Source organism: Osmia bicornis, chromosome 9 (assembly GCF_907164935.1).
Source record: "Osmia bicornis bicornis chromosome 9, iOsmBic2.1, whole genome shotgun sequence".
NCBI lineage: Eukaryota > Metazoa > Arthropoda > Insecta > Hymenoptera > Megachilidae > Osmia > Osmia bicornis.
In genome coordinates this window covers 2,354,913-2,375,869 of record NC_060224.1, presented here as the reverse complement: position 1 = coordinate 2,375,869, position 20,957 = coordinate 2,354,913, and the positions used below count along the sequence as shown (strand labels likewise).

General features: G+C 44.9%; 1 protein-coding gene across 2 annotated transcripts in view; it reads right to left on the bottom strand.

The window, feature by feature from the left end:
- The window catches only part of LOC114872064 (sonic hedgehog protein A), a 44,344-nt gene that overhangs the window by 17,011 nt on the left and 6,376 nt on the right, over positions 1-20,957 (bottom strand). For both annotated transcript variants that reach the window (XM_046286986.1, XM_046286987.1), the window contains one exon: positions 16,937-19,236. In XM_046286986.1, the coding sequence (XP_046142942.1) occupies positions 16,937-17,320 (384 nt within the window). In that variant the 5' untranslated portion in view covers positions 17,321-19,236. The remainder of the gene's footprint in view (positions 1-16,936; positions 19,237-20,957) is intronic.

Sequence of the window (20,957 nt, the reverse complement as noted above, 5' to 3'; positions counted from 1 at the left end):
TTTAGGCCCGCTCCTTCTTTCTATCCGTCGTTATTCGACATTAGCTGAACCGTGACCACCGGATGACACTAGTCATCTTGATCAATCATTAAAAATAGCCTTCTCTTTGAATTTTCTACAGTATCGAGTATGGTGAGCTTTCCTAGGGAATATTAACCCCCTGCCATCGAAGACTTTTTCAAGTGTAATTCTCGCTGGGTCATAAAATAAATTTCAGTGAAACTAATTATGATTTTAGCAAAAATATAAACTTAAGTCACTGATCAAAGCAAGACTGATATCTCTATTCGATATAGATAACGAAATTATTTTCTGCAAAGGGTTAATATTTTCGAAGTTCACATTTTCTGTCCCTAATTCCCAATTCCCACCATTACTCTCGTTAATTAAATTTCCATAGCACCCAATACTGAAATCCTTCAACCTCCTCCAATTCAACGCCCTTCGAGGAAAAGAAAAATATATCCTGTTTTGCCGACTTTCGCTTGAAAGTCGACACTGCGTGGAATCGCTTTGAGAGTCTGCGAGTGTCCGAAGGACGAGAAGACGTGGAAGTATCCTTGGCGACGAGGTGAAACGAATCCGAGGATTCTGGCTGCCGGACGGAAGCGGTCGTTCCGTCTAGTAAATTTATTGGGAAGTCGTGACGGTGACGGGTCTCGGGACGGCTGTCCGCGTTAGAGTGAACGCAATCAGATTCGCGATTCTTCACGGTGCACCCTGAAAAGGGCCAACTACTGTGCAACGGGCCGGTTAAACGGTAAACACCAACTTTCGGACCTACGCCCTAAATATTTGTACGGGCCGATTAGTCGCGCGTCCGAGTGAAACGGACATTGGACAAGCCGAGTTTCTACCGGAATGCAACGGAAGAAGAATTGTATTTGGAAATGTATGCGAATAGAGGAAGCGTGAAGAGGAACCGTGACGAGTCGCCTCGGTCACGGATCAAAGATTTTTCTATGAGATTTTTTTCTGCTCAAAAATGGCAACGTTATTTTGTTACTTTTCTTCTGAATAGAGAAGTCCTCGGCTTTGGAAAATTAATTCTATTCATTTTGAGAAGCTTAAAACTGTTCTCAAAGGGTTAATAATAAAAATGAAATAATTATTTTGAAGTAACTTAACGTATACCTTGTTTTAAATTTACATAGATATTGCAGTAAAAGTCCTTTTCCAGTCCCCTTGCTGAGCTTTTAACTCCGCTGCCTTTATTCCCAACAATACCGCCACTGTTTTCCGTAACAAATCGTCCTGACGTGATTTACGAGGAATTTTTCAATGGACCTGGCCAAGGATCAAGTGAAAATCCAGTTGGAAACGGAAGCTCGACCCGGCGCCCTATTATGCCACCGAGTGGCACGAATCCTATTTTGCAAACTAAATTCCAGGTTGACTACTGGAAAGTTTCGAAGAGAAAAGGTACAAAAACGACCTTCGAATATCGGTCAGCTATCCCGTGTTGCAACGTTGCTCTTGAAAGGATTCTTCTTGTCAGAAAAAAGAAGAAAGCATTTCGACCACTTATTTTCATGTTTTCGGTAAATTTTCTGTAAATTCTACAACTTCGAATCTTAAATCTCACATTCCAAATTTCCTATTTCGTCCATTTTGTATCGGTCATTAAATATTCATGCAAGCCTCGTCCCTGTTCATTCAAACAAGACTCTGTCAAACACGAAAAAGAATTTACGATTATATTTACAAGAATTCCACGAAACCTGTTAACTTTCCAAGGGGAGAAAAAAGAAAGGTTTCAAGATGATACAGACTAATCGTAAAACGTTCGAATTCGATGGAAGACAAAGCAGGAGACTCTTTGTCGGTGCGGAAAGAACGAAGCTCTAATGTACGCTAAAACGCGCGATAAAAATACAAGAACGTAGGAGAAAAAGGAGAGAAGGCCTGGTGCTTCCGGCCGATCGGCTCGTTAGCATCGTCGTGTTTCCACTCGGTGAACGATAACCGCTCGTTAACGGCGATTAAACGGCGAGCTAAACATCGTGGTCCCGCGAGACGAAACAATCCCGAAGGCACGTTGAGGCTCGATTAAAATAAACAGGCTGCTGCACACCGGCTCTCTCGTATAACCCCAAACGCCGACTTCCTTTCGTTTTGTCGTCCCCCGACGCGACGTGTTCTTACCGCGCGACACAACCGGGCCGATCGAATTTTTATTTTGACTACTTGCCGCGACCAGTAGTTCAAGCCCGGCTCCGATTAACCCTACGTCGCTCGCGGACATTAATCATTTATTCTCGTTCGTTTATTTCTCGTAGGAATTTTTAGCGGCAGCGATAATAATAATAAAAAACATCCGTATCCATTGGGTAACATTTTTGAAAGTTGAAAGATGAAGAGAAACAAATATTGAAGATTTTTAAATCCATTCGTTCGGTGTATCGGCCATCGTCCATTTCCGAAGATCCCTTCTTCCACTAAATAGCGTTTACTCGAGAAAGCAGCACGTTCCTTTCATCTTCTCCCGCTAATTCAACCGCGTTAAAACACCGAAGAAAAGGAGACGGCCGGGTTAACGTCGCCGGAGAAACACGCGAGCGGAAAGATCGGTTCGGTGATGCCTATTTAAACGGAACCCGAAGAAGATAGCGAGGGTCCCCATCTCCCTTTCCTAAAAAGCACACACGTCGGGGACCGACAGAAATTTCCGCGGAATCGCGTACGCTTTCTCTGTTCGTTGCACCGAGCGTTCGATGAACAACGTCTGTTGAAGCGTCTTTCTAGCGCGGGAAGATCGTTAAAAAGCAAATCTTGCCTGGGTACATCGGGTGGTACCACGATATACGTACACCGGTCCCGGTCGGCGCGTGTGTAGCCTCAAAGGATGGCGAAGCAGAAGAAGAAGAGGAGGAGGAGACAGAAGAGAAAAGCGAGAGAGAACCGTGAGAGAGTCCGGTTGTTGTATGCTGGCAGGGTCGGGGGTCTTAATAAGGTGGAAAGAGGTGCTTTCGTGCTGGTGGATGCACGAAGAGGAGACCGATAGAGGGAGCCGAAGGGCGGCAGAGTTCACACCTTGCCTTGAAAAGGCGCCTTCGTGCCTTCTTCCATTCCTCTTCTCTTCTCGTTCTCTCTTTCACCCGTCTCACTCGTCCATCCTCCGCCAGCAACCTTCCAACCTTCTTCTCCTCGTCCTCTTCATGTTTGCCCGCCTCGTTAACGCCTCGCGGCCACAGCGGACGTTGCACACGCAGCTATTTACCGGCCGCCTTTGGCCCTCTCCCTCCTCCAAGGTGAAGGTCTCCCGCCGATCAACAACCGAACAGAACAGTTCCGAAGGGAAACCGCGAGCTTTTCTTTTCAGATGAAAAATATTTTACTTTTTTTTTTCAGAAAAATTTCACAGAAAGTTTAAATCCACGTCCGCTTCCGTGTTATTCGCGAAAGAGGATCGAGAATTTCGAAGCGATCGTCTAGTGAATTCCAACGGGAGGATCTGTCGGTGGTTGGCTCAGACGAGACAGGACGCGTCCCATCGGGCACGCGGGAGTCAAATAAATAACGTTCTTTAAGGGGAAGCATAAAGGTGCGCCGAAAGAATCTCGAATGGCCTCTTACTTCTGTTTACGTCATTTCCGTCGACCATCCGCGGCTATTACCGTGGAACAGGATCGTGTTACGACGACCGTCTGTTAAACGCCACGACTAATTACCTCTGATCGGTCACCTCCGTGCAATTATGGATCGTCGCCGATAAAAAAAGAAACCATGTAACCATTCGAAGAGTTATAAATTACGTAACAAAATAATTTTAGCAAACTTAACGCAAACGGTTAAAATAACTTTCTTAAAAAATAAAAAAAAACTGAAACAATTCGAAAAGCGCGTATAAGCAAGACAGGCGAAGTGGAGGAAGAATATTGGAAGCGGTCGGAAGAACCGGTGGTGGCCCGATGGTAGCGAGACGGAGGCCTCGGACGCGGAGAGTTTCGCGCACAGGGTACAAGAAAACCATTAGCAGCCGCCATCGTCGGGGCAAGAAGTTAAATTAATTACCGGGGTTCGCAAGGCAGGCTGTCCACCTGGAGACAGCGCGACGGACAACGACAAGGAGAAGAATCGGGGAAGGGGTAAACGGGGTGGGCACCGCATGCCACGGAGCATTCCAGTGCCGTCCGCGCCCGATGACTCGCTTCGAATTAGGACGACACGAATAAAACTGAGGACCCCGGAGATCGAGGAAAAACCGTCCCACGGGACCAGGCGGCTTCGCATCGTGGAATTCCAAGCCCGTGTATCCTGCCTCTTACCGCGAAAAATACGTCCGCTTTTTAGAAAGACGATCGCGATCCAGAAACTTGGAGAACGCGACCCCTCCGACAGGACCACCGGTCTTTCGACGCGATTTTTCCATGGATTCCACCCGGCGACATTGTTGCCCAGTGTGAAATCGATCCACGATGTTCGGAGGATGAGCACTCAGGTATTTATGGAGAAAAAGGGGGGGACAAATTGCTGCGTGCTTTCTTTTTACTCCGCGAACCCTTTGATCGTGAATGGGATACATACTGCTTTTGGAATTTATTATATCTGCGATCGGGCTGGAATCGTGATCGTTATTTTTAAAGCTGACGATTCTAATTAATGGTAAAGTTGTCATAGAAAGATTTCTGAAAATGATGCCCACTGCCTTGCCGAGTAAACAGAAGAATTTCCTCGAAGAATCGACGAAATTCGAAAACAGATTACTTACGAGATTTCAAAGAATTTAGCTAATTTCTTATCTGTCGACCGTACGGTTATCGATGACGAAACGACGGAATGAGAAAGGTTCGAGCGCAAATATCAATATTTGATCTGTTTCTTCGGGGAACGGTTAATAGAGAAGCACAGACGGGGCATCGTTTAATAAATCTTCCATGGTTCCATTGAAAGTGTCCGTTTGCTCGGAAGAATGTAAATTTAACGGATTCCACGGATCGGTCGCGGAAGGAATTTGATAACCGAGAACGACGATGGACTTCGAAGTCATCTTCGAACAAATTACCGTGCATTGGATTCCTACCGATGTTATCGAGGATCTTGAAGAGTCCGATGATACCGGATAGAAGCATTCTTGGGTTAGGTATTCACGTGGGAAGTGTGTTCTTGATACATCCGACGAGCAAGTGTCGGATTATATCGGTCCATCTAACGGAAATTTTCAATATCAACCCTTTCGCAATATTTCTACACGAAATAAGATAATTTCATTGAATTTTATCAAATTCATTGGTGTGTTTTCACCGTGGATGGTTCGATTTTGAAAGAGATAAAGCGAAAAAGAATTGGCAAATGAAAGAAAGATCCTCTAATTTAATATCGTTTGTCTACGATGAGTAATCGGTGGTATCTTCAAAGACAAATAACCACGTTCCCTGGTCAGCGTAGGCGTCGACTACGGGGGTAGCACGGCGAAGAAAAGGAAGAGGAGGACGAGCCACGAAAGTGACGGAAAATACGAGACGAGCACCGCAAGAGGAAAGATTTAATACCCTTAATCATCGACTGTTACCACGATCTCGCTGTGAAGCCGACTAACTATATACCTGAAAGCGATCTGGAGGAACCGAAAAGAAAAGAAGAAATGGAACATTGTAAAAAATACGACGGTGAGATTCGATGTTCGATGGTGCAATGAAATTTTTCTGCAAAATTTATCGTACGAATTTGACAAGAAAATGATTAATGAAAAAATAAATACACTAATCACCGTTCTAATGGCGAATGTTTCTTTGATCGAACCTCCATGTCTGAATCAAATATGGAGGTGGAAGATTCGGGTGAAAGACGAAGGGGGAATATTGTGTAGGTTGAAAAATACTAATCCAAAAAGGGGAGGAAGATGAAGATAGAAGGAGAAAGAGGTAGACGCGAAGGGAAGTGGTCGGTTGCCGCCCCATTAATTAACCGCCCCTCTTCTACTTCCCCTCCCGTGGCACCTTTCCGTTCCATCAAGGGCGCAGCCATTCACAGCTTGCTACGCCGATATTCTCTGCCCCTCTTTCTCTGTCCTCGCCTTTGGCTTTCCACCGTCTAACATCCACGGATACGCTGTTCGAATACCAGCGGGATACTTCGAACGGCCGATTAATTATATCAAACGAGCCCAAACGGAGAAAAAAGGATTTAATTACGAATTACCCGCAATTACGCGGCTAATCGACGTGTCGACTGTGAAACGGGACACGTACGAAGCCGAAGTTCCGTGGTCGGTCTGGTAAAACTGGTCCCCCAAGATTTTCAATTAATCGGTGAAAAACACAGACCGGATAGAAATGGAGAAATATTTCGCGAACGGATACGAGATAAGTAAAGATGCTGAAGATTTAATGCCGTTACGTACGGTGCTACGAAACCTAAGGATATGTACATAATACCCCCGGGTCGAGCCATATCGGTGAGGACGATTACACGGCGTGGAAGCCATTGTTGTCTTCCTATGGAAATTAATTGAATGTATTTGAATAAGCGCGTTGTTCGCCGCTTGTTCCTACTTGCCCACCTACGCCGAACACGCGCGAGACATAAACTGAGACCGTGATCGAATCTCTACAGGACGATTCAAATTGGCCGCTGGCTTGTATCGTCAACAAATTTCATCGGGATCGTATTCGAAAATTTCACTAACGATCGGATATTAAAAGAACGATGAAATTTATAAAAGATTAGGTAAATTGAAATAGGGCTTTCGTGCAGTTTAGAAATGTTTCGGAAATCGTTTTATGCTAAACGGGTTATACATTCTCGAACACGTTGTATAACGATCGTATAATGCAAATACTTGTGCGCGCTACGTGTCCGTACGCATACTTGGTCCAGGACCCTCAGGCCATAATGCATTGCAACAGATAGGACATTGTGTTACTGCAAGGGCCGCTGCTTCCAACGGCTGCAACTGCCTTCCGTACAATGCACAATAGGCTTGTACCGCTTATTATACAGTTATTTGTTTATTTATTAACCGCGGTCCGCGCTTTATGCCGCTAACAAGATCCATTGATCGAGTCGGTTCGAATCTCTACCCTTGATCCTCGAGGATAGCGAATCGAAGGGAGAAATCAGGGTGCGCCCTTTAAAAATATCGAGCGAACCCTTCGCTATTCTAAGATTCTAAGGCAGGGGTAGGGAAATCAATTTTTTCACGGGCCAAATATGAAATTAAAAGTTACGTACTAATAATTTAGTTTATTTTTTTCTTTTTCATCCTTGTTTTAAGATTATAAAATTCAAAGTTCAGTATTAGTCGATAAAAGTTTATCATTAGAATTTTGAATAGCACCATCGGCGTTTTATTTCTTAGAACCGCTCCGTAATCCGTCGATTATTATCGGCGCTATAATTCGGCGCGAACGCGCTAAACGTAGCGGGAATTGCATTAACACGTCCTCCACGGAAGCGAGTGGTAGCATTCAAGATGGTAACCATCGAGGAGAGGCGATAAACGATGCGCAGAAGGAACGCGAAGAAGTGTCGCCGTCCGACACGGAGCGTATGAATATCAAATTCGAGATCGAGCGCAATTTGCGAGTGTTAAGGTGGAAAATAAAGCAACGAGTTCCGAGCAAATTGCTCGAATGACTTCCCCTCGGCGAGGCATCTTCGCCATAACTCTCGGGATGATCAGTATCACGATCGGCATCCTTCTCGACACTGTAGAATTAATAATTTCCTCGGGATGGTAGGGCGATTCACGAAAATTCCGCGGAATTCAGCCGGATAATGAATTTTTACGAGGTAACCTCGCAGCCGGTTATTACACTCGTCCCGTACCCTGCCACGATCACAACTTGATCCTTCCGTCAACGAAATGATTCTCAGCCGCGCCGTGTGTCGCGATAACCTAACAGAGTGATTTTTTTACGGTTCCGTATAATGGTATTACGAACATAAATATCGATCAAAGGATCGATCGTCTTCTCTCTGGTTACGGAACGATCTGTTGGCTACGGGTGTAGGAAATTTGCAAAATTAACCGAGGTATGCGGCGATAATGGCAAGAAATTGATAAGTTATACGAGGAGGAGGCGACATCGATGACCGACGAGCCGATTGCCGTGGCGGTAGAAGAAGAAGAAGAGAAACAATAAGAAGGATAAGAAAAAAGATGAAGAAGAAGAAGAAGTAAAAGCACGAGGGCTAAAAGGAAGACCAGCCAGTGACGATCCTTTCCCACGTCGGTCATCGTCGACCTCAAACTGGTCATCGGATCCCCGCTCGCAACGGGAGGAAGGAAGTGGTCGAGAAGATCGTTTTACAACGAGCACCGTCCCATATTTTGCAAAACTTTCTTCTCCATGGTCTACCCCATTCACGACAATGACCTCGTGGAACGTCGTTCACCAGTGCGTTTGACAAATCGTTAGCTAGCCTTCTCCTTCCTCGAATACCATCTATTTCATATTCTATTAACTTAAAAGTGTAACAAGCGTCGAAGAGAATTTGAAATTTTTTCTACGAAATATCTGCGCTTTCACCAGGCTAATATTTATATCCTACTCTTATTATTCCACAAGAAATCAGCCTGGATCCGACCAACTCTAATGGAGCTCGAGAAGATCCTTCACTCTCTAATACCCCGAGTCTAGCTTAGAAACCATGAAATCTGTTGGCCAGTGCATCACGCGTTCCGCGAGCGGACAGAGAGAAATCGCTCGCTCGACGTGACAGCCAACGACTGATGACGGTCTTTTGGAACCGCTTAAAAATGCCGGAGAACCATCGCTGTTTTAGCTCTCGGCATTGCAGCAATGGGAGAAGAAACGATGAAATCGTTCGCCATTGATTTTTTTTTTTTTTTTTTTTCGATAGAAGGGTGTTACCGTGACCTATGGTTTCGAGTACTGGAAGATGATGGAGGATTTTTACGATTCGAGGTCTATGGTGTAATGGCGATGAAGTCGTCGGGAGGCGATTCGAGCGAGGATTCAACGTTAAGGGAGAACGGTTGGCAAGCGGCTCCGCCATAGGGACGAGAAACGCCATGACGTTCTTTTGACCCGTTTGACCCGATGCACACTTCTCACGATGCATTATGGCGGCCGCCTCGAGGCCCTCGGCCCTTCCTTCATCCTTTCCCCGTTGAAACTCGGTGGACCAACCAGATTACGTCCCTCTCTTTCTCTTTCTTCTTTTCCCTTAACTCTCTGCTCCTCGCTCCGTCCTCTTTCCGTACGCTTCTTCCTCTTCGTCGCCTCTTTATCCCTCTTGTTCTCACCGTATTATCCCGCGTATAATCGAACATGCTGCCAGAGAAAGAAACGACCAGGATCGAGCAGGTAAAAGGTGCAAGCGAAACGGAGACGAGACGAAACGATACCGAGACCGCTTTCGCTTCGTGCTCCTTTGCTCTCTATATACGCATCCTGGTCTGCGGTTTCTACCTTAAGCACCGTGCACATCGAACCGACTGGCCCGACCGAAACCTCTCGATCGATGGACAACGGAAATTGCGATCATATCCGGTTGCTCCTTTACCAGTTCCCTTCATCGACCGCCACTGCTGGGCGTTTCTTTATTTCTTCATTTTCGTCGAATTTTTAAGGATTACTTCAACCCTTTTGTTAATAAAATTGCAATGACCCAGAGAGAGAGACGAATGACGAAACAGTGAAACACAATATCCGATCGGAGGGAACAGAGAAGGGTGCGCGTTTGAACCCAGCCGCCATTAAAGGATCGCATCGTTCGCCGGGTAGCAAGCGTATAATTGCTTCTAAACGCGGTGTAAAACTGTTTTAATTAAGAGCCGACTCCTGTCACGAAATAAAGAAACTAGGATCAAAGAACGATGTACTTAGCGAATCGTTCGACGTTGTTCTCCATTTGTTCACCTTGGGAAACGAACGGATTTATAATTCGTACGAAACATTTTATTCGCTGCAACCCTGATCACGCGGACAAAGGTCACGAGAGATCGAGAGGATCGAAAGACAAAGGAGAAGGGAGGAAAAGAAGGGAAGAGAAGTCACGAGGAGGCAGCGATTTGTCGCTGTAAACGCATGAACGATCGCATCGGGGTTAACGGAGGTAACCCCGACGTCCAGCCGGAGGAAACAAATGCCCGTGGATTTACGAGGTTACGGCTGGGAAGATAACGGCGCGGTGGAGAAGAAGCGTAAAGGCAGGATAGGTAGCCGGGCGATGCGGGCATTTTAAGAGAGGAACGCTAATCCACCGAGGGCATTAGTAAAACGCGGCACGGACCAAGGGGCAATAAGTTAGCCGTCGAACGTACGCGAGCCACCGACCGTTTTCACCATCCGCCGCGATATTTATCGAGTATCGATTCTTTTCACCCGTGGACCGGTTCGCTTGATCGATCGCCGTCCAACAGAAACCGTGACCCGGATCATTCGTACAACCGACGAGGATGTACCGATCTGTTCCTGGGGCGCGAAACTCGAATTCTTCGGGGTATATTTGACGCGTTGAGACTGTGGAAGTTTATGCAAATGCATTTTTAGAGAAATGGATGAAACAATTTAGATTTTGCATATATCTTGTTCACAAATAATGTAGGAAATTTAGGAAATGAAAATAATATGAAATATAAAATTAAACTGAAATGGGGACTCTCTCCACGGTCCGCCGTCCGAGGGTTAGCTAATATGATTCAAATGCTATACCTGCATAAACCGAGTTAATATCGCTGCAAAATACGATCATATTTCAACTGAAATTAAAATTAAGAGCACAAAGACCCTGTAACAATAACTGACCATATAAATCAAGCTAAGAACAAAAGCCAGTGCGATAAACGTACGCAATCGAAGATTACAGTAATATCAAGAATAACGATACGATAATATCCAAGTCTTAAAAAAGAAGTCGAAAGCAACCGCGATCGGATCTTTGTTCGAATAAAAATCACAGCTTGAAAGATTCCGCCCCGAGCAACAATTAGTACTTATTCGAAGCAGAAACTACCAACCGGACGAAAGAAATCGAAGGAAACAAATGTGACGTTGGCCACTAATTACCATGGGTAAACGGTACTTGTCCCGCGATATTTCACAGCTCGTGGAACACTCATAAGTCAACGGCTGACATCGAACACAAGGTAGATCGATTCGAAAGCAACGATCGTGGCTCGTGCCTCGGTTATTTCAAAGCCGGCCTCCTGACATTTAAAGTACCTTTTTCACGTGACAGCTAAGTGACAGTTTCGTGACAAGAAATATCATGACTTCTGTCTCTTGTGAAACTAGAAATCCAGGGGGGGTTGATGACTGATGAAATTTAGAATTTTCATTAAAAAATATCAACGCGGTTCAGCGACAGCATTGCTGAAACAGCAATTCGCTGTCGCTTGCAAACACACCTTTAAACACGCGCCAGCTAGAATTCGCATCGATCAAGATCGCATCGATCGGGACGGTTTAAGCGCTTATCGGTTAACGCGAGAAATCTCTCGCGGTCCCGTTGCCAACGCGTTACGCCACGCTGATAAATCGTCGTGCGATTGTCCGGCGAACAACCGCACGACGGTGCACCTATCCACTTGGCAGTGAGGCCAGAAAATAAATATAGCTGGATCGCGCAATCGCTTGTATTAAACGGACGTCATAAATTTTCACGCGACCGACCCGCGAGTCGTCATCCCGAGGCTCGGCCGCAGTCCGCCTGATGCACGCTCCTTTTTTACTCTCCTATTGCGCAAAGCCAGTTATTTGCCGCGATCACTCCTGCACGTTGTTTCGTGCAATTAATAAGAATTCTTTTTTGAACTTAAACCCTGATGCGATCGCGGTGCAATTAATAAAGTTGCAATTAAAGGTTACAACTAGTGAATTATAAAAAATCTGGAAAGTTTATTAGAATTTATTAAAAAAGGGAAAAATGGCAGTTTGAAAAAGTGGCTCGAAAAATTGATTCTACAATTTATTTTCAGCTCGTTAAGAAAAATTAACGTTCCAAGCGTATCGTTCACCATAAATCAAGGGGGAATACAAGAGTCTATTCGATTTATCTCCTTTTTGCCCCGAGTAAATGTATTTTACGGTACTTACATCGAATAGATGTTCAATTTTCACGGTGTACGTAGTAAAAGTGAAACGATCGTTCGAAGGATATTCTATGGCTGGATATCGCGAGTATCTAAGTCCTAATATTCACCATCTCCATCATTTAAATACTCCAACCTCGTAAAGGTTAATTGTAGATGCTTTTGTGAAACTTATGATTCATTCTAACGACACCGGCGGGTTCGTGTAATAAAGAGAAATACGTATACATAAAACGTATCTTGCAAGGAGTTTTGCTTGCAAACATACTCGGCTAGCACGCGAATGGGAAGCCAGAAAATATTGACAAATGAAGGCATTCCTGGTAAATAATGTTTTGAAACGAAGCGTTACTTTATGCAAGAAATGATATTTTGCAATAATTGTGGGAAACGCGAGACAGTGTCCCGATCGTCTGACATTTTACCGTAAGCTGGAACCAGTTTTCGATAGTTGCCGCATTAAATCTACTATATACTTTCCAACGTTGGATATCTAAATAACAAGATATCCGATATCGTAAAAATATTATTGCTTGCGTTTAACGATAACTAATAGACGTAAGAACAAGAAAAAAATTGTCAATTGCTTCACGCTTTGACGACCGACTGCTAGTACATATATTAAATATCATTTAGAAATTAGTAATTTTATAGTACCTATCAAGGAGATTGAACATAGAAATTATATCCGAAGACTTTGTTTGCATAGAGAGTTTGAAAATTAGATACCCGTTCATTTTCACAATACCAGTCAACCTGTTAATCTATTTTAATATACTCCTTCACTGACAATAATTACACGATAAATTTCTTCTTTTCCAATTAAAAAAAAGAAAAGGGCATTATTACTCTTCTGAATTTACGCGCGAAGGGGTCGCACGAGGTAACTCGCTTTTATCCTTAAGAAGCTCATCGGTGAAAAGAACTCGAGAAACCCGAGGATACTCGAAGGATGTTAAAGTATCGATAATTCAAATAGAGGATTAACGCAATAAATACACCTTTCTCTCGTTACTTTCTCTCTCGGTTAACGATAATTCGAAATATTTTTAAGGATCAGACTCGGGCTCGGCGAATTGCCTCTGTTCGCTGACGTTTACCTTGACTTTGCTTCGATCGTTTCTCGATGCTTCGAGAACGATAACGTTCTCGACGACGTGGTACAATCATCGTCGACTAGCTGCACCGGGTCAGAAACGTATCACGTGGCGCCACGTGCGTCTATCGGGTTACCCGGTTGGTCATTGCCCGCCATCGGACACCCGTTACAAGTCACTGCCAGTTGATGCAGTTTTTTTTTATCTCATTACCGTCAGTCTGATTATTATGCAAATATTCAACAAATAAATGTAATTAAAGTTACACAGATAAAAAAAAAATGTGTCTGATTACTACCCTTTCTTCCTGCCATCCAAAACCTGACATCAGCATTAAATATACTAAAGAAGTTTGTTACAAATTCAAATTTTTCATAATTTCTTTGCAACACGTTTAAAAATCAATTTTATTCATTATAGGTAATTAACTCTTTGCATTGAAACAAAAGGACCAATATAATTGACAGATGATATCGAACACGGTTTCATTTATCACCGAGGACTTTCTCACGGTGAAGAGCGATCGAGACCCTATTCGGGGGTTAAGAAGATCGATATCAAGAAATCGGAAGATCCTCGGGCACCGAGGGTAAGAAACGAGGAGGAAGAGGAAGAGAATGAGGGAACGAGAAGAACGAGTAGCACGGCCATTAGGTTTATTTGCCGTAATTGGGGGAGCTTTAACGCGCCAAACCAAACACCGGTTATGGCCACCATAAACCTACCCACAATCACTTAAACCCGGCGCACGGTACGCGCTTTTTCCCCTATTTATTCCGCGCGACCGCCGTTCCTAGCCGCGATCATCAGGACAAACGCGACGAGCAAGAGGATGAAAAAGATTCAAGGAAAAGTTTCGCGCTCCTATCTATCTTCCTTTCGTATTACGCCCATTTTGAAAATATTTTCCCAGGAAAATATATGGATTAAACGCTTTCTGTTAATAAATCAAATTGGGTCATTTCTTATGAAAAAAGAGACAGGTGTGTAAATCAACAACAGAAGAATTGGATTTTTGAAAATGATTAAAAGTCAAAAAGTTCCATTATTCATTGCGCTTAAATTTGTCGGTGAACCCTGCTAATTGGCCAAGGTATCGTCATTTTACGATCGTCTCGCGACACGAGATTCATGCTGGCAAAACACGGCGTTAACGAGGACGCCGGCAACTCAGCGACGGGTACCTTCGGAGACATCGACGCCCGGGGACGCGCGATTCCATCTGCCCGCTCGAGGAACAAAGTATACGATGGAACTTTGACTGATTTTCCAAAATTAAGAAAATTTTCTTGGGCTGACCTTTATACACGGTGCAAAGCAAATCTTGAAATAATATTTGAACGAGTGAAACCATAGTCGCGAACGATAGTTTCGGCGCCGGTTCAATGTTCATCCCCCCGAATGTATCGATAAAGTCTATGAGTTTTGCAAAATGCGAGTAAATAGTCGATGCTTCTTTATCTACTTTCAATAAAAATAGAAGAATTCATAATTAAGGGAATCAGTAGATTGATCCAAACTTGATAGAAAATTTAAAGATCGCGACTTCTAATACACCCTCGGTGTAATTAAACGAAAGAATCTTCGTTAAATGACTAATATCAATTTACGCATTGTTATCTTGATTACATAGAGTGAAAGCGGGATTTGTATTACGTATTTTTTCCCGTGGTAAGCAGCGAGCGAGGCTGGAAGAGGGATGGTTTACGAGCGGAAACCGGCCCCGCGCCGCCCTTTTGTTCGCCGCATCACCAAACGTGGGACTTACAAATTGGAATACAACGGGCCAAGAGTTAGGAGAATCGTTTCACGCTTCGCGGGGGCGCCAAGTGGAAGGCAAACACCGATAAAAACTGCATGAATAAAGCACTAATGGAACTTCTATGGACCGGGAATAAACATCGAAGAAGAAGAAGGAGGAGAAGAAGAGACTAAGGTCCGCGAACAAGAGTGTGGAGAGGCACAGGTGGTGACAACAGGAGATCCCTGTTTTTCCTCTTCCTTTATCCTTTCAACCTTACTAATCGCTTGAAAATGGAGATTCTTCTCTGCGACGAAAACGTCCGTCAATGGGAAGATTGTTAGAGGAGAGATTTTTCAAACGTTTCGCGTTCAATACGAAGAATGTGTACATTTGAAAATTCTAAAGTCAGAGTCAAATAAAATTGCAATTAGAATTTTTCATTTAACATTCTCTTCTTCTCTTTCAATAGAGGTAATTTTGCGAAGCACGATGACAGACGATTAATTAATGGCTGTGTAATAAATTGCTGTTTACTTAATCCCAGCGTCACTAAATCATAAAGTACTTTGCGGTAATAAATCTTATCCTTCTATTCGAAAGAGAAAAAGCAAGTAAATATCTAAGTAAAAAATTTCAACGCATTACCAACAAACCAATTTGTCAATATAATAAAAACGAAGAATTATTATATTTATCAAAACATCCTTTGAATCGTAAAAGGGTAATGAAAATATTGAAATAAATTATCGAGCAAGAGGAAGAGCCTGTTAGACGGCGCGGTATCGCGTGAAATCCTACGATGTGATTCGAGTTTCAGGTATTGATCCTCTGCACGCGAAACGTATTCAGAAGCGATCGAGGCTCTTATCGGGTGGATAGCGTTTCACGTGAATCACCTGCGGACGTTTAACGAGCTACAGTAGCTAATTTGTCATACGGCCACGGAGCGAGGTGACACGCGTTGAAGTAATAACACGCGTAGCTGCAGTTAACGCGCCCGTCAACCCTGCGCTTTCAAACGAGAAATGCAATCAATCTCTCGTTCAATCGACCATCCTATGAGCCTTATAACATTCTAATTCGCCGTGAATCCTATGACGGAGAACAATTCTTGCGAATCATGCTCCTCGAAAATGTCGCCGACAACGACAATCGTCTTAATCATCCATGAGCCTAGATGACTTTTAACGTTGTCTAATCGTCAATAAAATTGATTTATATCGTAGGATTCCTAATATGAGATTACGGTAAATATTTCATCATTTCCATTCGTCGAATTTTTGATCTCTTATCGATAGCTATTAATCATCGATCAAAAATTTCTAAGTTATTTCATTGATAAAATAAACACGATTTTTCCTTGACCATGACGTTTCCCTCCCGATGGTGCACCATGTTCCCAGAACGTTTCTCAAGTACGCGATACATCAACCGACTGAATAACCAAACTTCTTGTCACGGAGCACACCGGATTTCTATTCCCGCGCTATGTTCGGAAAGCATTCGCGTATTGTTCACGTGTGAATCAGCTAACTATTATCGGAATCGAAACGTAAAGGTCACTGACTGCCTTGTCTTTCTAGAATCCTCTAGACAAGTTCCCTACTCCTAGGTGCGGAGCAACGCGTTCCCCTAAGTAAATCCGACGCCCTAACTTCTAGCAAGTTCAACCATTTTTAATTTGCCATAAAATTGAGAAATCGATCGATGCCAGAAAAAAAGTAGCGTCGCCTCTCTGATGATTCATCGGCGAGCTCCTTCAAGGACGAGAATCTTTATCGCAGATTGACGCACTTCGGTAGCTTTATCGGTGACAACGAGTTACCGTAGAAGTTTCGAACGAAAACACCCTAGCAGTGATGACTAGTTCGAGATATCGTAACGTTTACGCTTGCAATTGGGATATCGTGAAGTATACGCGATAGATTTTTGCTTAGGTTCTTTCAAAATCAAAAGCTGAGGTGCCACCCTCTATTAATGCCAACGTTGCACCCAAGTGTACTCCTAACGTAGGTGCAACGTAAGCTTGCGAGAATCCTGAAAGACTCGGAAGGAAAATGAAGAGCAATTAAAATTTCAACGTTCTGTCACCTGAGTCATCAGTCGATCCGCTCCAGTGCCCTCCTCATCCTTGAAGATGATGTCGGCATTGTAGTTGGGCACCAGGTCCCGGAACCTGGAATCATGCCTGGACACTCGACCCTCGCTAAGCCCGCTGGCTGGCAACGTGTTTTCACTGACATTCGGCACATGCTGCTTGAACACCAACGGCGTGAGTTTTCGTAGGATCGGACGTCGCCCGCCACCCCTGCCCGGTCCGCATGCCAAGACGAGACCACTATTATCCAACACCGGTAGCCAGAGACAGAGTATCAGCATGAACACCTGGAGTAGCGAGGGTGTCGTTCCTCGCCTCCTGAGCGCGCAGTGATGGCTCGCCTGAAGGCCGCGACGACGATGATGATGGTGCACCATAATCACGTGGCTCTGACTCGAGGACGACCCTGCCTGCTGGTCACTGGTCGGTGATCCTCGTGTACGCGGACCTTGCTGAGCCCGTCGGTTGTCGAGCACGTCGACGGTACCACCGAGTTCTCACCACCACCACCACCACCACCGCCGCCGGCTATCCTCCTCCTCCACGGCTGACAGAACGACGATGACCTAGACGACGATGACGACGATGACGACGTCGACGACCACGACGACGACGACCACGACGGCGACGCGGACGTCGAGCAGCCGGTCCTTCTTCTCCTCCTCTTGCCACTGACCTCACTCACGCTTAACCATAACCAGGGCATCACACACCCCCCCTTCGCGCACTCTTATCACCGTTGTTGCGATCGTTGTAGCTGGCGTCTAATCCACCCACCCGCGAGATCTAACAAATATCGGCGGATCAACCGGTGTTAATCGGTACGAAACAATCCACGCCTTTTCCTTTAATCACTACTCCGACTCTCCGAAGGAGATCTCCTTCTCCCCCGATCCTCCCTTCCTCGGTACTACTTATCAGAGTCGTTACGTCAGGATACCGATACCAAGTTTTCTATACCGATACGATGCTTCATCCATCGACGCGTACATGTTTAAAGATCGAAAGGGGAACCATCACCGAGATATACACCGTCGAGACGCTTCACCCACTCTTCGAAACGAAGATTCACCGGACCGCGGTTCTCCAAGATCGGAATCTGAACTTTGTTACGCCGTATGTGAATCGTGGATTTTTAATGATCGACTATTTATCGAGATGTAACACCCGATCGACCTGACTCACTTGACTGAACTCGATATATGCCCGAGCAGCAGTCCGGAAGCTCTGTTGCGCACGTTTTCCGGACGAGTCAGTGGTGGGAAATGCGGGATGGGTTTCGTGTGGGTACTCTGCGTTGTTCCTTTGGCCTGGTCGGGGTCCAGGGTGCCCCTCTTCCTGCCCCCACCAAGGTGGCCAACGGGCAGCCGGGCCGCTGGTGCTGGTTACCAGCTAAGCTGCTGGCCCCCGTGCAGCTCTCACGGCCTCCGAACGTGGTGGTGGATGATCCTGCCCCCCCCCACCACCGCACTGGCCCTCCTGGTTCACCTTTACTGACGTCACCGGGCCCCTCGACACTCCATTGGTCGGGGCGGGGCGTGCACGAGGTAAACGAGGACAGGTGTATCGGTGCAGTCAGGGAGGAAAGAGAGAACTTAACTTCAGAGGGCGAAGGGAGAGGCTTCGAAAACCTTTTTAGCTTTCTCCTCGTTCGATTCGGTTTGATCGAGGTCGTACCCTCTCTTTCGCTCTTTCCCTTTTCTATCCTCGCCTCTCTTTCCAATCTTTTCCGTTTCTTCGGCTTCTTTGCCGCACAGACTGTCCTTCTTCCTTCCTTTTACGTTGTCCCACCGATCCCCACCTAGCGCCTTCGATTCATCCTTCCTCTTCGTCCTTTTCCTTGTCCTCGTTGTCGTTGTAACAACGTTTTACCTTGTTGCTCGCCTCACGGTCTCTCCCCTCGAGGAAAGATTTGCCCGCGTCGGACCGTGGGTACCTCCAAGTGTACCAGCACGGTCGCCCGAGTTGCGCCAAGATTCTCAATGACCGTCTCTACCCCCGGGGCGAGCGCGCGAGTACCCTGTACGCGTCGAAACGTGGGGTGGGTTCACCTTGACTTCGCTACCCGTCAAGTTTCGCTCTTCTTTACCATTCCTCCTCGCTCCACCTTTGCTCGATTACCGCTTTTCTTGCATTTCTACCCTGTGTCTGCTGCATCGAGCCTCCTTCTCTATTCCTCCTCAAACGCGACGACGGTACTATGTATCTTTCTTCTCCCATCTTCCGCAGGTTAATCGTTTAGCAGCACTAACCCACCGATGTCTTTTTTAAAAACGTTCTCTCGCCGGTATCACTTGTAGAGTAAGAAATTGGAGCAGAGCTTACAGACCGATTCACGCGACGCGATATCGGGGTTAAACCGTGGCGCTACGTTTATCCAGGTAATACTGCTACACCTGGCGCGATCGCGATGATAAAAGATACGCGCGTGGTTAGAAATTTGAAGGCGAGGTACGCGACGCGAGCGGTGGCAAGCGATGAAACGTCACCAGCCACAGCTATGAGCCAATTGATACGAAAGTCCAAGTCTACCGAAGGACAAGGCGGGGAGGGACGAGCCCACGGTCTACCAAACTGTTCCGAGTTTACCGATAATAAACATCTTTTGTGAATAAGCGGCCCGGCCGCCCCCACTCCGTTGGCCAACGGCAATCTATCAATGACACGTCTGAATTTACATGGTATAAACAAAATGGGGCTCCTTGAAATTCCGCCAGCGAGCCGCATTGTACTTGAAACGAGAAAAAGCCTTTCTTCGCGCGAACAAGATCGTTTCACCGTTCCAGTTTCCATTGGTTGCTAATATTTATGTAACAGTGGTACTGAATGAAACGAGAAAGTCATTCACAGATGTTCCGTATTTTTCTTCTATTTTTTCAACCTGAATACGAAGGTTCTTATCTTTACGAGGAAATAACACTTTGTGTAATACATCGCAACTGTTACACGATACGATCTCAAACTTAAAACTTTATCAAATCTTCTGTTAATCTTCAAAAAATTAAAATTGTGTTCACCTATATATTTCAATCAATACCATTCATAGATCCATATAGCAAGATGGAGCTGTTTATATCCCACCCATTAATTAATTAAATGTTTTTTTTTTAATTTTTTTAATCTAATTTGTTCAATTTTATAAGAACAAAATTTGTCTGCAACATGGGTTTCTTTATTGTCTAAAATTCCGTGCCTCAAAGAGTTAAGTAATAAGAATAAGATTAAATTAAGTACGTGCTCGAATGCCTTCATTAAGAAGAGCTTGAATAGCTACAATATTAAAGAACGCGCAACAATATCGGCTTTCAAAATAACCAAGCAAGCGGAGGCAAAGACGAGAGCCATACTAGAGATTAGTCTAGCTAACCCATGTAGATAAAGACCGTTCGCCAAACAAACCGTATTGACAATTCGAGTAGCGTTCCGGATGGTACGTAACACGCGTCGACATCTACAGGATTACCGAAATCCATTGGATTCCCAAAAGAAAGGAAAAGTTTGAAGGTAGAAAAACAATGGTTAAGTTTCGCGTATCGTGGTACACGAAGGGCAGAGAATTACGATCGGAACAGAAAGTATAAAACGTCGCTCGTTAACGAAGCGCCGATGCCAGAATCGCTGAAACTCGCCGGTAATAAAAGGCGACGAGTATTTGCGAGCTGTAAACATCCGTGGAACGCTACTCCGGAACATTTCATAATCCTGTTACGAGGCACTTGGACTTTTGTGGCGGCTGTGCTGGCTCGTAGCGGAAATAAAATTCGAGGTGCGAGTAATAGCGCGGCGTTGCCGTGCCGTCGGCCGCCATGATGGGACTTATCCTCAAAACTAGCAAAATTCGTTAAATTAACGAAATAAGAATCAATTAGCATCGTTCGATAGTCATAGTATTCCTACCGTTACTTGTAACGCTATTGTTTGTAATTTTCTTTAATTAAAGTCTAATTATCCTCAAAGTAAACGTAAATCTTATGTATTCCCTATCACGGAAACCCTAACATCCCTATATCCGTT